The 14,228-nt window shown below is 41.2% G+C and overlaps 1 protein-coding gene and 1 long non-coding RNA gene across 2 annotated transcripts; both read left to right on the top strand.

Moving 5' to 3' along the window:
* The first annotated feature begins 934 nt into the window (after positions 1 to 934).
* Positions 935 to 4,035, top strand: LOC116146443 (FHA domain-containing protein PS1-like). The gene is given in 9 exon segments (XM_031431837.1): positions 935 to 1,220; positions 1,223 to 1,291; positions 1,388 to 1,605; positions 2,155 to 2,217; positions 2,315 to 2,403; positions 2,551 to 2,794; positions 2,955 to 3,377; positions 3,380 to 3,761; positions 3,764 to 4,035. Coding segments are annotated over 9 exon segments (1,986 nt in total). The 5' UTR covers positions 935 to 994.
* Positions 1,601 to 2,579, top strand: LOC116146512. Its single transcript, XR_004130512.1, has 3 exons — positions 1,601 to 2,217; positions 2,315 to 2,403; positions 2,491 to 2,579. It is a non-coding gene; the product is annotated as an uncharacterized LOC116146512 (long non-coding RNA).
* Positions 4,036 to 14,228: the final 10,193 nt, after the last annotated feature.

Below are 14,228 nucleotides of genomic sequence, written 5' to 3'. Positions count from 1 at the left end.
AACAGTTGATATTACATAGCTTTGTAACACTATATAATTTGTTTTATTCGTGGATGGGAGATGTGTGCTTTTGGAATGATAACAATTTGATCTTTTGACTCGTGAAATTGTTTTATTTGTTAACATGTGAGATTAGCCGAGCATTCAAGACACTATAAATAAAGATGTTCATTATATTAATACTAAATTTTCTCTTCGTATCATCAAAATTTTTAAGTTTAATCTCTTTGTGTCCAACTCCAAGGTTGTAAGTTAAAGTGCAATTTTTTTTTTTTAAGAGATTTAGTAAATGTTTAACCTTAAAATTGTGAATATATGTATATACTTTTTTTTTATATTTATAAATTATTACACTTATGAAATTGAAATGGTAATTATTGATAAAAAAAAATAACACTAATCCAATTCATCAATCTAATGGATATAATAAAACTTAATATGATCATTATTATGTTTTGTCACATCAATTTATACTATATATAATTTTTATTTCTTTAAATAAATTGTATTGATATAATAATTGTTAAAAAAATAAAACAATTGGGAATTAGGGATTACAAAATAGAGTAATGCTACAGTCACTGAAAATAGTACACCTAAAGTATGAACTGAATGACGTGACAAAATCTTGACCGTTGAATATTAATCGATGTTCAGGATTTTGTTATGTTATTTGGTGTATACTTATGATACACTACTTCCGGTGATTGCATCATTTTCTTACAAAATATCTTTGTCTAGGGGAACGAAAACCTTGTACTGTAGTATGCTTCCCGCATCAAACAAATAATAATAATAATAAAATAAGCCGTTATAACAGGAATTGCAACGGTCACCTTTTCAAAATTCAAAATGAAAACGAAAACGAAAATCCCCTCAATTTAACACTCACTCTCCAAACCAAATTCTCTTACACACAATTACAAAACCCTAACCATTTTCCACATTTTTTTCCTTCTAACAGTTGAAGAAAGATCTAAATCTCAGTCCTAAAATGGCTGAAAACAAACCAGAAGCGAGGAAAATCCCAGTCTTTACAGTAATAAAGAATGGTGCCATTCTCAAGAACATCTTCGTCATCAACAAACCACCACCACCACCATCACCCTCCATCACGGCCGTCGAAAATGAAGAAAACTCAGTTCAAGACGATGAAGAGGAGGAGGAGGAAATCTTGATGGTTGGTCGACATCCAGATTGCCACATCATGTTGACTCACCCAGTAGATTTCACCTCCATATTCACTCTAAACCCTCTTCACAGAACCTCTCTGTCATCGATTTATCGTCTGGTAATATAAATCTTGATTATTAGTTGGTGATATCTTCATTTAATTTTCATGCGTTTGTGTTTATTTGGAGGGTTTTTGGTACTTGATGGATTGCAGTACACGGGACGTGGGTATCAGAAAGAAAGATTGAATCTTGTGTTCCTGTGGAGCTGAATGAGGGAGATACTATAAAGATTGGTGGGTCAACTAGGATCTATAGGCTGCATTGGATACCTTTGAGCCACGCATACGATATGGATAAACCGTTTGTATCACCCTTGGATGTGCCCGTCGCAGAAGAGAAAGAAGAGCAAAATCAAGTGGAAACGCATCAGGTGAGAGTTTACAGCTTACTAGTGAAAATGATGAATGCGCATTTGTTTTTAAATTAAATTGTTCTTGATGTCTTTTTCTGCTTAGATTATGAATTCAAAGTAAAATTTTTCTTTTGTAACAAATATAGAATGGTACTGGAAGGAATGGAAGAAGAAACATGTTGAGTGGTTAATTTTGGATGAATAAAAGCTAGTTGAAGGTCTTTGTTAAGTTGTTCTAGTTTTCACTCTGTCTTGGTTGAGAAGTCTGAGCCATTTGAGACTGGAAAAAGTGAATTGACAGGTTCATTGGTAGTGGAACCAAAAGAAGAATTGAGAGTTTATGGGTTAACAGTGAAAATGATGAATACCCACTTGTTTTTTTCTTTTATTAAATTGCCCTTGACTTTTTTTCTGCTTGGATTATGAATTGAGAGTAAACTTTTCTTTTGTAATAAATAACATGTTGGGCGGATAATTTTAAGTGAATAAAAGCTTATTTTGAGGTGGTTTTTAAATTGTTCTTCTTGTTTTCGGACTGTCTACGTTGAGAAATCTGAGCCATTTCAGATTGGAAAGAGTGAATTGAGTGGTTCATTGGTAGTGGAACCAAAAGAAGAACAAACATGCCAGGTGCGAAGATATGATTGCATGTGTACAATGTTAGATTAAAGTGCTTTTCGAAATGTTCTTGATATCTTCTAGTTTTTTCTGTTTTTACTTGGCATAGGGTTTGAATTCTTTTTCAACTGAAAATTGTGAACAACTTGAAAAGAAAAGTCATTGGTGGTGGAAGAAAATGAAGAAGGAATTTGTCAGGTGAGAATTTATGGTTGAAGAACTGGAAAGATAAATTTGATTGTTTGTCCAAAATTTGTGACTCATATTCTTCTTTCCCTTGTACAGGATGAGATTTCTATTTTAGTTCATGATAAACCAAGTCAATCTCTGGATTGGTTTTTGGAGGGGATTGTTTCCTTGTTTTGTGATAAAGGGATCAGAGTTGCTTCCGAAGACAGAGATTCCATTTTATGGGATTGTACCAGTAGACTTGGCTTGTCCTGCTGGGGGTAATATGTCAGTGCCTGAAGAGCAGCAAATTGATAAAGATAATAAAATCCCATGTCATGGTTCTATAACAGAATTTATGCCAGAAGCTGAAAATTTAGAGAGTTCCTTAAGATTAGAGAAAAATCGAAGGTTTACTCTGGTAAAACGGAAAACCAGAGTCCATTGCAAGAAGACAATGTGATGAAGAATAATTTAGAAGTTTGGGCTGGGTCTCTTATGAAAGAGTCTACGAATTCATCTTCGGTTTTAGGGGGAGTTTGATCAGAGATCAATACTGAACAGGTCCACAGAGAAAATGAACCCCTGCTGTCCGTCGTTATGCAACTATGCAAGAGAAGCCTTCGATGGACAAAAACTTGAATTTGCTATCGGCTTTAAACTCTGGTTGCTCTAATGAAGAAGGCTTTCCAGAAGCTGAATTGTCTGAAGCTGGAAACCACAGCCCAAGGGCAGGCATTGAACAGAAGGAAATACCAAGCTTTTGTTCTTTTGTTCTTGAAGAGTCTGTGAACTCGTCTTTGCCTGTTGGGGAAGTACTCACGGAGATTACGGATAACAAAAATAGCCAGACTCCACAATCTCTGTTTTATACAAAAGGAGTTGAAGACCAAGAAAACTCTGAAGTTTCTCCACTGAGATCAGATAGAAAGCTTAGCTCACGTAGCATTTGGTCAAGAAGAGGTAAACCAGCGAGTGTTCTACAGATTCAAACTGGTAGAAGCGGAGGAAAGCAACAAGAAGTCACAGTAAGGTTGATGTAGAACTGCAGATACAGGAGGATATTGAAAACAAATCAATTTCAAAGATACTTTTCGCTGGTTTTGAAGAAGAGGAAGAAGAAATCTTTACTCCAAACAAGGAGAATTTCTCCCCAGATACTCCGCCACTAAAGTCCTTGAAAAGGAAGGGTAAGCTGGAAAAAATTAAGCCTTCCAGGTCATATAGAAAATCCTCCTCAAAGGCTACTATTAGCCCCAATATCCAGCCAGAAGAAGACTTGAATTTTTCTTCAGACAAAGAGAACCAGACACCAAAAGTTCTCCAAGAGCAGAAATTAGCAGGACATGCCTCTAGAAATCTAGTGAACTTGGAAGAGGAGAGGGCGATAGTAAGAAAAGAGCAGAAAGGGTGCCATTTCAATCCCTTGTGGCAAACTCTTTAGGTCGGAGGGGATCAGAAGCCTCACTTTCTAATGCCACAACAAGAAGTAGTCATTCTATCAATTTGTCTCAAACCATGAAGGTCACTAATTCCTCGTCCATTGGAGAGAGAAGGAGAAGCTGGGGCATGTTAGTAGATGCCACTACTCTTCTAGACAATGAGTCAAGGAGATCATTACAGCTATTACAAGGTTGCTTTCTAGTGACGCCAGTCCAATAGAGTATCATGGCAGATATTCCTTCAACCTCATAGCTCGACCTAGCCGTGATGAGTTATCTGGATTGGGTCATGCCGCTAGAGTCCAATAAAGCAGCGCCACTGCCAAAGACTCATGCAGGTCGCACGAAAGCGCGCAAAAGGGCAAAAGCCTGTACCGCGCACTGCAGTGCACAAAGTAAGGGAAAACAAGTGGCGAGCAGCGGACCGAAGGGCTCCAAGGGACCAGCGAACATCAGTCATGCAACGGGTAGAATACCCGTGGCATTACGACTCGGCGACATGTCACAACATGAGCCATCCCACGCCAAGTCGCATGGGCAGCCACTCCCACAAAAGTGCAAGGCCTTGAGATTCTCAATATTGCCGATATGACTACCTCAACCGTCATCATGCGGGAAACCCCACCGTCTGCAGGTCAGTTCAGACCACTGCAGAGATCGAGAAAACTCCCCGAGCCATTTAATGCCTCCACACAGCCCTAGCCAACGTGTGTCAAGGTTCGTTGGAACTTCTGACCGAGCTGAGGAAGAGCCCGATTTGCAGTATTTCCTCAACCGCAACCGTGAGGGTCGAACCCATGTTGCAGAAAGTGATTATTGAGGAACTATAGCAAGCTTTGGATCAGCTCAAGGCTCAGCATAATGGACGTGGGAAGGTCGTAGAGGCGTCTCCCTTTTCTCCAGCAGTTTTAGCTACTCCTTCCCCATCGAGATTCAGAATGTCCGCGTCGGACATTCGATGGGAATTCAGATCCGCAGGATCACCTTTATGAGTTTAACGACCTCATGGAACTCCACCAAGTCTCTGACTTTGTCAAATGTCACTACTTACTAGTAACCCTACCTGCTTATGGCAAGTGCTGGTTCAAGTCGCTTCCCGTTGGATCAATCAAGTCTCATAGCATCAAATGAGCTCATCATTCCTGAGACATTTCCAAGGGAACAAGAAGTTCTTGATGCCGTTGAGCTGCTTGAGCAACATCCGACAGGAGAGGGATGAATCCCTCTAGTCTTACACAGATTCCATAGGGAACTCCACAAAATGGCTCATACTCTTGAAGAGTCCGTTTCGACTCTTATTATCGCGGGGTTCGCCCGCAGACATATTTGTGGAAGGAATTACAATCCGAGGATGATGTTTCCCTCACTTGCTTCTACAACTTCATTGAGAAATACCTCCGAATTGAAAATTTTGTGGCCGTTCTCAATTGCCACGACCTCGGTCCCTTGAGCAGTGCTCCCAACCAGGGGGAGAATAGTAGAAGGGCTTATCGCAGATAGGCTAATGACGATCAGCGGAAAGGAAAGAAGCTGCAATTTGAGCCCAAGAAATCTTATGCCCCAGTTCCTCGTCGCGATCGTGACAAAAATCAATATACTCTTTTGAATGCCTCAATGTCGGCCATTTTGGATAAGTTAGAGGAGGCCAACCTGCTCGGAGAGCCGGAGCCCATGAAGAATCCTCTCTCAGTCAGAAACAGCATACTGCTACTATCATCGGGATAATGGGCATTACACCAATGAGTGTCGGGCTCTTAAGCAAGCAATCGAAGACCTCATCAAGCAGAGGCGTTTCAAATAGTATGTTGATGGTCCAACTCCTGTTCAGAAAAAAGCATCAAGAGGAACCACGAAGAAGCGTCGTGTTGCAAGGGTCTCTACTATGTAAGGATCATCTTTGGAGGACCACAACTCCTAGGGAATTCTCGAGATGCCCGAGAGAGGTATGCTCTGGAAGCCTATCATGACCTCGTCAGTGTAATGAGCACAACCCCGTGACCCGTTAAGGTTCACAGGGAAGAGGAGATCATCTCCTGAGAAAGACGCAATGCGATTGCATCATCCCCATGAGGATGCACTCGTCATCGCGCCTGAAACAAGCCGGTGTGAAGTCCACAAAATGTTAGAGGATAATGGAAGCGTTGTGAATATCCTGTTTTAGTGAGCTTTCAAGAAAATTCAACTAAACGAGGCAGACCTAAAGCCTGCCTCCATTCCTTTCTATAGTTTTACCGGGGATCATCTGATTCCTAGGGAAACGATCTCACTCTCGGTCACGTTGGGTGAAACTAACGAAATGACCAAAATGATGAAATTTTTGGTGGTAGACTGTCTGTCCGCCTTCAATGGCATCTTGGGACGACCTCTACTGAGAAATTTCAAGGCAGTCACCTCCATCTACCATCTAAAAATGAAGTTCCCCACCTCGAAGGGGATCGGGGAAGGAAATGGATCTTAACGCGAATCTCACAACTGCTATATAAGAGCAGTGTAGATGGCATACAAGGGAAAAGGAAGGCTAATAGGCATCCCCAAACAGGCTATGGCGATCAGTAGGATCGAGCCACAGCCCGAACTTATAGAGGATAACATGAATCCTCGCATCCAAGAATGCCCCTATAGTGGGCTAGTTGAGGACTTATCTGAGGTGTCAGTTGATCAAAATGAATCGACCCGAGTCTTGAGATTCGAGAGTAATCTCAACCCTTAGCTCGCCAAAAATGTAATGCTTTCTCTCTCTAGCTAGTATACTTGTGAAATAAACAGTAAAACTCATATAGATAGGAAAAATCTATACATGTAAATGAGTATACAAAAATTGGGACCATTTCTATTTTTTTTTTCTTTTTATATACAAAACTATATATTAGCAAATAAAAGTGCTCAGCATAAACTTGGCAGTGGTTGCCAGACCCTTCCGCTGATGACGTTCCCTCCGACTGCTTCTTACCTCCTACCTGCAAAAACATTGAAAACAACGGAGTGAGCACTAATTGCTCAGTAAGTAAACCCACTACGCAACTTCTCTCTTTCTGTTATTCAGATTCTGAATTTCTTTCCTTACAAACATTTCTTTCTTCTTCTTTGTTCTTCTCTATTCTTTCTCTATTCTTTTTCTATTCTTTCTCTCTGTTCTTTCTCTGTTCTAGTTTCTCACTTTCTAGCATATAAGCATTACGAGAGAAACTAATTCTAAATAATATAAATGACATGATGCATGTGCATAAATGCATACAAGAATGCATTTTCTTTTTGTTTTCTGTGTTCTATGTTTTCTTTCTGTATTTTATTCTTTCTTTCTTTCTATTCTTTCTAGTCTTTATTTTCTTTATTTTCTTTCTTTCTAGTCTTTCTATTCTTTCTTTGCCAATCAGACTTGGTTAAGGCATAGATTCGGAACCTTGGCCATGTGAATGGGTACAGTCCTCATCTGCATGCACTTCTAACAGACTATACAATTCTTCTTTCTATTCCGTGGCCACTTGTTGAAAGCGGCGTGCATGTAGGTTTATTCTGTTGGTACAGTTCTCATCCATATGCACTTCTAACGAACTGTACACTTTCTTCTTTCTATTTTGAGATAGGTCACTGAAGGCGGCCCGCATGTGGGGCTATTCTCTTCTATCACTCACAGGTTCCCAATCACAACAACCTGTTCTTTTCTTCTTTTAGAGCATTCTTTAATAGCTTTTCTTTCTTTCTCTTTATTCTTTAAGTTCTCATACATATGTATATGTATGCATGTAGATGGATCATGCTTGTTATTCTTTCTAAATGCAAATGTTTAAATGCAAGAATGCCATGTAGCATAAAAATAAGTCATTCTCTACCATCTACAAACTCATATCAAAATCACAAGTGAATAAACTCATGCATACACTTCTCTTGGACATTTCGTCAAACATATTGCATGCACACTCAAACTTTAATTTGGCTACACTTGTACTTCTTTCTCAAACCACCAATATTTGCAGTAAAATTCCCTTAAAGCAATACTAAACCTAGCCAAGAAAATACACTCCAAAAATTCCACTCAAACTCTTTCTAAATTCAACCAAACTTCCTCAATCACCATACAACCAATTCCACTTCTCATGGCTCAATTCTATTCATCAATAAACATCAATCTCATCAACAATTCTCCAAATCATAAGCACATACATACATGTAAAAAGTCTCTACTCAATTGATTTCTCAAATCACAACTTGAGTTGGATTTACTTACCTTGAGAGTGAGCAACTCAACACTCTAATCTTCCCTTGACACAACTTTCTTTCTCTTACACCCTTGAGGCTTAAGATTGAAAATCCACCCAACTTAGACCAAAATCTATGAAATTCCCTTGAAAATTGATTGAAAGAAATTGAGAGAATTTTGGGTAGAAGATGGCGTGAGAGGCAAAGAAGAATGGCTAGGGTTTAAGCTTAATCTCTTAATATAACAAAAATTTACTCATAGCTTCCCATTTTACCCTTACAGTTTTCATGAAATTCCATCTATGTCCCTTAGTCAATTACCAAAATGTCCTCATTCCATTGCATTCTCCATGAAATTCTATCTCTTTTCACTCCTCACACTTTCAACTAATTATGGGTGGAATGACCATTTTGCCCTTGAGCAAGATTTTCCCCAAATTTACTAAAATTTCCAGGGAGTTCTTTGCCCCGGCGAAGATGCCTGTTTCTGCCATGAGTTTGGGCAGAATGTACAATGCCACGACGACAAACTTCCTTTGCCGCAATGAAGACTGCAATCTTTTTTTCAACAAATTTTCATGCATTCCTCTAGAAATAAAGGCATAAAGACTTTAAGACATAAATAAAATTTCATACCTCAATATGGGTGTTACAAAAAACCTGACAAGCTTCCTTAGAGAGAATGTCGACGTTTTTGCATGAACTCATGTTGACATGACCGAGATCAGCCCTAATGTCATGTCATACACTAAACATTGATAGTGCAGTCAGGCCGGTTTGTCAGAAGAGAAGAGCAGTGGACCCTGAACGATATGTTGCCTTGAAAATTGAGGTAGATAAGCTCCTTTTGAATGGGTCCATTCAGGAAGCATTTTACATGAGCTGGGTTGCCAATCCAGCCTTGGTAAAGAAGCCTAATGGCAAGTGGCTAACCTATGTCGACTTCACCGACCTCAACAAAGCCTGTCTGAAGGACAGCTTTCCCTTGCCAAGGATCAACCAACTTGTCGATGTCACCTCCGGGTACGAGCTGCTGAGTATTATGGACGCCTACTCGGGATATACTCAGATCTCAATGTATGCGTCAAACAAAAAGCATACCTCGTTTGTTACAGATCAGGGACTGTATTGTTACAAGGTCATGCCCTTCGGCCTGAAAAATGCTGGGGTAACTTACCAGCTGCTGGTTAACCGCATGTTTTCCGAGCAGATGGGAAAGTCCATGGAAGTCTATGTTGATGACATGCTGGTCAAGTCACATGTTGCTTCAGATCACATAGCGCATCTCGTTGAGATGTTCGATGTACTCTTAAGGTACAGAATGAAGTTCAGTCCTCTTAAATGCTCATTCAGAGTATCCTCGGGAAAGTTCCTAGGGTATATGGTTAACTAGAGAGGGGCATCGAAATCAACCCCAAGAAGATCCAAGCTCTCCTTCATATGAAAAGCCCGACCAACCGAAAACAGATTCAGAGCCTAAATGGGAGAATAGCAGCTCTCAGTCACTTCATATTGAGAGCAACAAATCATTGCTTGCCATTTTTCAATATACTCAAAGCCAACAAAAAGTTTGAGTGGACTCTAGAGTGTGAGTAGGCTTTTCAAAGCATAAAAGAACACCTTGGAAAGCCACCTCTCATGTCCAAGCCTCTTTTTCCCGAGGAAATTCTACTCTTGTACCTGTCCGTCTCTCGGCATGTGGTTAGCGCAACTCTCATTCAGGAAGAGGGCAAAGTTCAATAGCCAGTGTATTACGCGAGCAAGCGACTATTGGACACCAAGATGCGATATCCAAAAATGGAACGATTAGGTTATGCCCTGCTGATTGCCTCCAAAAAGTTGTGACCCTATTTCCATGCCCACACAATCCATGTTCAGACCAACTACCCATTCAGGCAAGTTCTTTAGAAGCTAGAAGCTAGAAGCTTCGGGTAAGTTACTCAAATGGGCAATGGAACTGAGTTAGTTCGATATACATCACAGATCGAAAGCAACCATCATAGAGCAGGTTGTTGCCGATTTCATTTTAGAATCCTCATACCCGCCGAATCAAGAAATTGAGCAGCAAGCCAACAAAGTCATCCAGGAAACTATTCAGAACTTATCGACTTAGAGCCTCTATGTCAATGGTTCCTTGAACAGGAAAAGAGTCAGGGCAAGTCTTTTCCTCCTTAGCCCCGAGGGGACTCATATCCATGGAATTCTTCGATTTGGGTTCCAAGCTAAGAACAACAAGGCCGAATATAAAGCGCTGCTCGCTGGTCTATGATTAGCGAGAGAAATGGGATCAAGTGCGATCAGTATTCACAGCAATTCCCAGAAGGTTGTTAGTCAGATCCAGGGAAAATATCAAGCCAAGGAAGAGAACATGATTAGCTATCTTAAGAAAGCTAAGGTTGTACTCGAGCCTTTCAAGCACTTCACGATCAAGCAAATTCTGAGAGACAGTAACTCTATCGCGGATGCCTTGCAAGAATAGCCTCGTCACTAGACTCAAATGTGCTAGAAAGTTTTCCAGTTTGGTACATAGAGATTCCTAGTATCAACTCTTTTAAGCTGAATGTAGCTATATAGAGTCAATTTCCTGGATGACTCCAATCATTCAGTACCTCCAAAATGGGACTCTGCCCAATGACAAGACTGAGGCAAAAATCTTGCGTACCAGAGTTACTCGTTACACGCTCGTCGGAGATCAGTTGTACAAGTGAGGGTTTAGCACCCCTCTCCTCCTATGTGTAACCGACAAAAAAGCAGACTATATTTTGAGGGAAATACATGAAGGGATCTACAATAATCACACTATCGCACGATCCCTTGCCAACAACATTGTCCGCCAAGGGTACTATTGGCCTTTACTTTAGGAAGACACTTTCAATTTTGTGAAAAAAGTGTGACAAATGCCAGCAGTTCGCGAACATCCCATGAGCTCCCTCCCACCAGCTAACAATAATGACCAGCCCTTGGCCATTCTCCATGTGGGGGATTGATCTCATTGGGCCCATGCCAACCAGAAAAGAGGCTTCAAGTATGTTGTGATCGCGGTAGATTACTTTACTAAGTGGGCCGAGGCTGAACCCTTGGCTGTAATCACTACCAAAAAGTTTAAAGACTTCGTTTTCAAGAATATAGTGTTCCGCTACAGGATTCCTTATACACTCATCTCTAATAATGGGAAGTAGTTTGACAATGAGGAATTCAAGCAGTTTTGTGATGAGTTGGGGATCCATAAAAAGTTTGCCTTAGTCGTAAGATCGCAAGCTAGGTCAGGTTGAAGCTACCAACAAAACCATCAAGCACACTCTAAAGGCCAAGCTTGGTGCTGCCAAGGGTAATTGGGTCGATGACCTTCCAAAAATTCTATATGCATATAGAACAACTCCGAAAACCTCTACTTCAGAAACGCCTTTCTCGCTAGCATATGGCTACGAGACTATGATCCCAGTGGAAGTAGGAACTGGTTTGCTCCAGGGAGACCTATTCAATGAAACAGACAATGAAGCACTTCTACGTGCAAGTCTGGACCTAGTTGAATAACACCGTGACAAGGCTCGGTTAAGGATAACATCCTACCAGCAGCGTGTTCGACTCTAAGGTCAGGAGAAGAGACTTTCAGGTCGATGACCTGGTTCTAAAAGAAGTCCTCGGTACAAAGGAACCGAGTGCAGGGATACTGGGACCTAACTGGGATGGTCTATTCCGTATCGCCAAGGTAGTACAACCAGGAATGTATCACCTCAAGAGGCTTAATGGTTCCAAAGTATCGTGAGCTTGAAATATTGAGCATCTTCGCCTTTATTACCAGTAATTCCGAACTTGCTCTTAATTTTCTATTTCTTTTACTTGTAAAATTTTCCTTGCAACCTTTATAAATAAGATCGTTCTTCTTTGTCTTGAACAAATATGTCTTGTATGTTCTTGTTCATTACGATGTCTTACAAGTTTCCTATTCAGGTATGTATCATTAATCTTGTGAAGTGCTCGAATTATAGAAATGCTATCACAAATGGCTAAAAATACTTCTTTTGTATATGTAATTTGAGTAAGTATAGTAGGCAGCCAAAAATGATAAGTAATAAAAAGAAAGAGTCAAAAGAAAAGTTGTGTAAAAGCAGAAGAAGCGATTATTGGTCTCCACCTCCAGGCTCTACAGGCGTGACCTCTGTATCCCTTGGTTGGTCGTCGACCATTCGATCAGCTACTAGGTCCTTGGGGACATATTCCTCCAGCTGGTCATCCTCTAGAGGAGGCTCTTGTCCCTCTTCCTCCTCGGCCTCATCATCAGCTTGGGCCATGGAAGCAAGGATGTCTTGATATTCAATCGAGAGGTCGGAGAGGTCCATCCTCGGATTCCTTGGTCCCAAGTTATTGATGGCCTGAATTGCCCAATCAGCGGCCTTCCTCTCGAGTTCAAGGTTTTTCCGCTTCATCTAATCAGTTAATGAAGTGACCCGTTTATGGGAAAGCTCGAGGTCTATTTCTAGTGCTCTCTTCTGCTTCTTAGAATTTTCCCACAGTCGAGCTCTCTCTTCTTTCGCCTTCATGGTTCGCTTAAAGTTTACCTTCAACTCCTACTCCTTCTTGCCACACTCTTTAGTGAATTTGGCTATTGTCCTTTGGAGCTCTTTGTTCTTCTCACCTCTCTTCTCGAGCCCAGCCTTTTGGAATTCCACTGTGAGAAGGGCAGAGTTTCTCTCTATCAAGTACTGATTCACTTAGACTTGATACGCTTTTGGCTTTGTATCCAGAGCTACGATGTCCTATTTTAGCTTGGCATTCTTTTCCCTCAGCTCATGGAGCCCCCCAATAGAGTACAAAGTGGTCTTTTGTTGGGCCATATGCAAGGTAAGTAGAGACTGCATGAGAAAAGAAACAAGAGTTAACCTCCATTTTCCCGAAAATCATAAAGGGTAAGAAAATCAAATGATATTGGGAAGTCCTCGACAAGAAAAAGCTCCTTTACATGCCTTTGCAGCTAAAGCGTTGTAGCCATCAGGTCCACAGGTCGGGAAGCCATGAACTTCTCAAAGGCTACAGCCAGTTGGCACTCCAGTAGGGTATACACCACCAGTTGCAGATGTTTCAGGAGTTGCTCCATGGAGTCCAGGACAAGCGTGTTTGCCCCTAGAGGAACTGGCATCTCGTCGACCCGTGTTTGCCCGCTCCCCTTCAGGCAACTGCGACCTCCCCCTCTCCTCTGCGTGAGCTCTCAGGGATCAGCGAAATGCTAAGTGCATGCCTGAGGGGCACCCCCAAGCAGAAAGCCTAGTAAGGTTGCGATCTCCTGGGCTACACCCCTAAGCCTTTTGGCTTGGACTCCTATTCTTCAGCCTGCAATTACTTCCTTTTCTTAGTTTTTTGGCCCATGGTTTTCTATTTAGAGGCACGAGAAGCTGCAGGCCAAGAAGCGTCCCCATTACCTCAGATGGTGTTCGTGTACCAGTCTTTATCCCTCATGTGGGGACATCACCATGGATCACCCGGGCTGGCTCAGTCGGGACGACCTGGGGAAATACGAATCCCCTGGTCCTCATCGTCGGCCTTGGAACTCTAGGTGGCATGGTTGCTGCATGAAAGCATGTTAGCGAAAAAATCACTACAAGCAAAAGAAAGAGGTTTTAAGTGTGAGGATACTTACGAACTAAGGGTTCTAAAGATGCTTCAGGATTGAAAAACCGTATTTTCTAAAGTTGGCAGTAGTCACGAGAAGTCTCGTGTCTCGACTTTGCTCGGGTAGATTAAAGAATGCCACAATTGGGTTGAAATCAGTCAGAGCCGTCAATCTGGTCGTCTTATTTCCTACAATGAGACAAAAAAGTTCCTTAGAAACAAAAACTGAAGGCAAAGTAATAGTTCACAAATTGAGAGAAAGAAAAACCTACTCGGCTCCCTAAACTAGCAGATGCCATCATACACAAAAAAGAAAAATTTGGTTTCATAAGCCCCGACGTTACTAGGGTAACCAAATATTGCACCCTCGATCGTAGATCGCTTCGAGAGGTAAAAAGAATCTTTTCCTTGTTCTTCTTTAGATAGTAAGAGTATGCAAGCTCTAGCATTGTCACCTCGCCAAGGCCATTTTTGCCACATGTGATATACATAGCGACAACTATCATATATGCATTGGGCGTCAGTTGCAATAGCACGACCTTAAAGTGGTCAAGGATTAACCTAATGAATGGGTGAAAAGGTATCAACGCCCCACATTTAAAGATCGCC

The sequence above is a fragment of the Pistacia vera genome, unplaced genomic scaffold, assembly GCF_008641045.1.
Source record: "Pistacia vera cultivar Batoury unplaced genomic scaffold, PisVer_v2 Contig478, whole genome shotgun sequence".
Classification (NCBI taxonomy): domain Eukaryota; kingdom Viridiplantae; phylum Streptophyta; class Magnoliopsida; order Sapindales; family Anacardiaceae; genus Pistacia; species Pistacia vera.
Note: the sequence above shows the minus strand (reverse complement) of the source record. Positions and strands in the feature narration are given on the sequence as shown.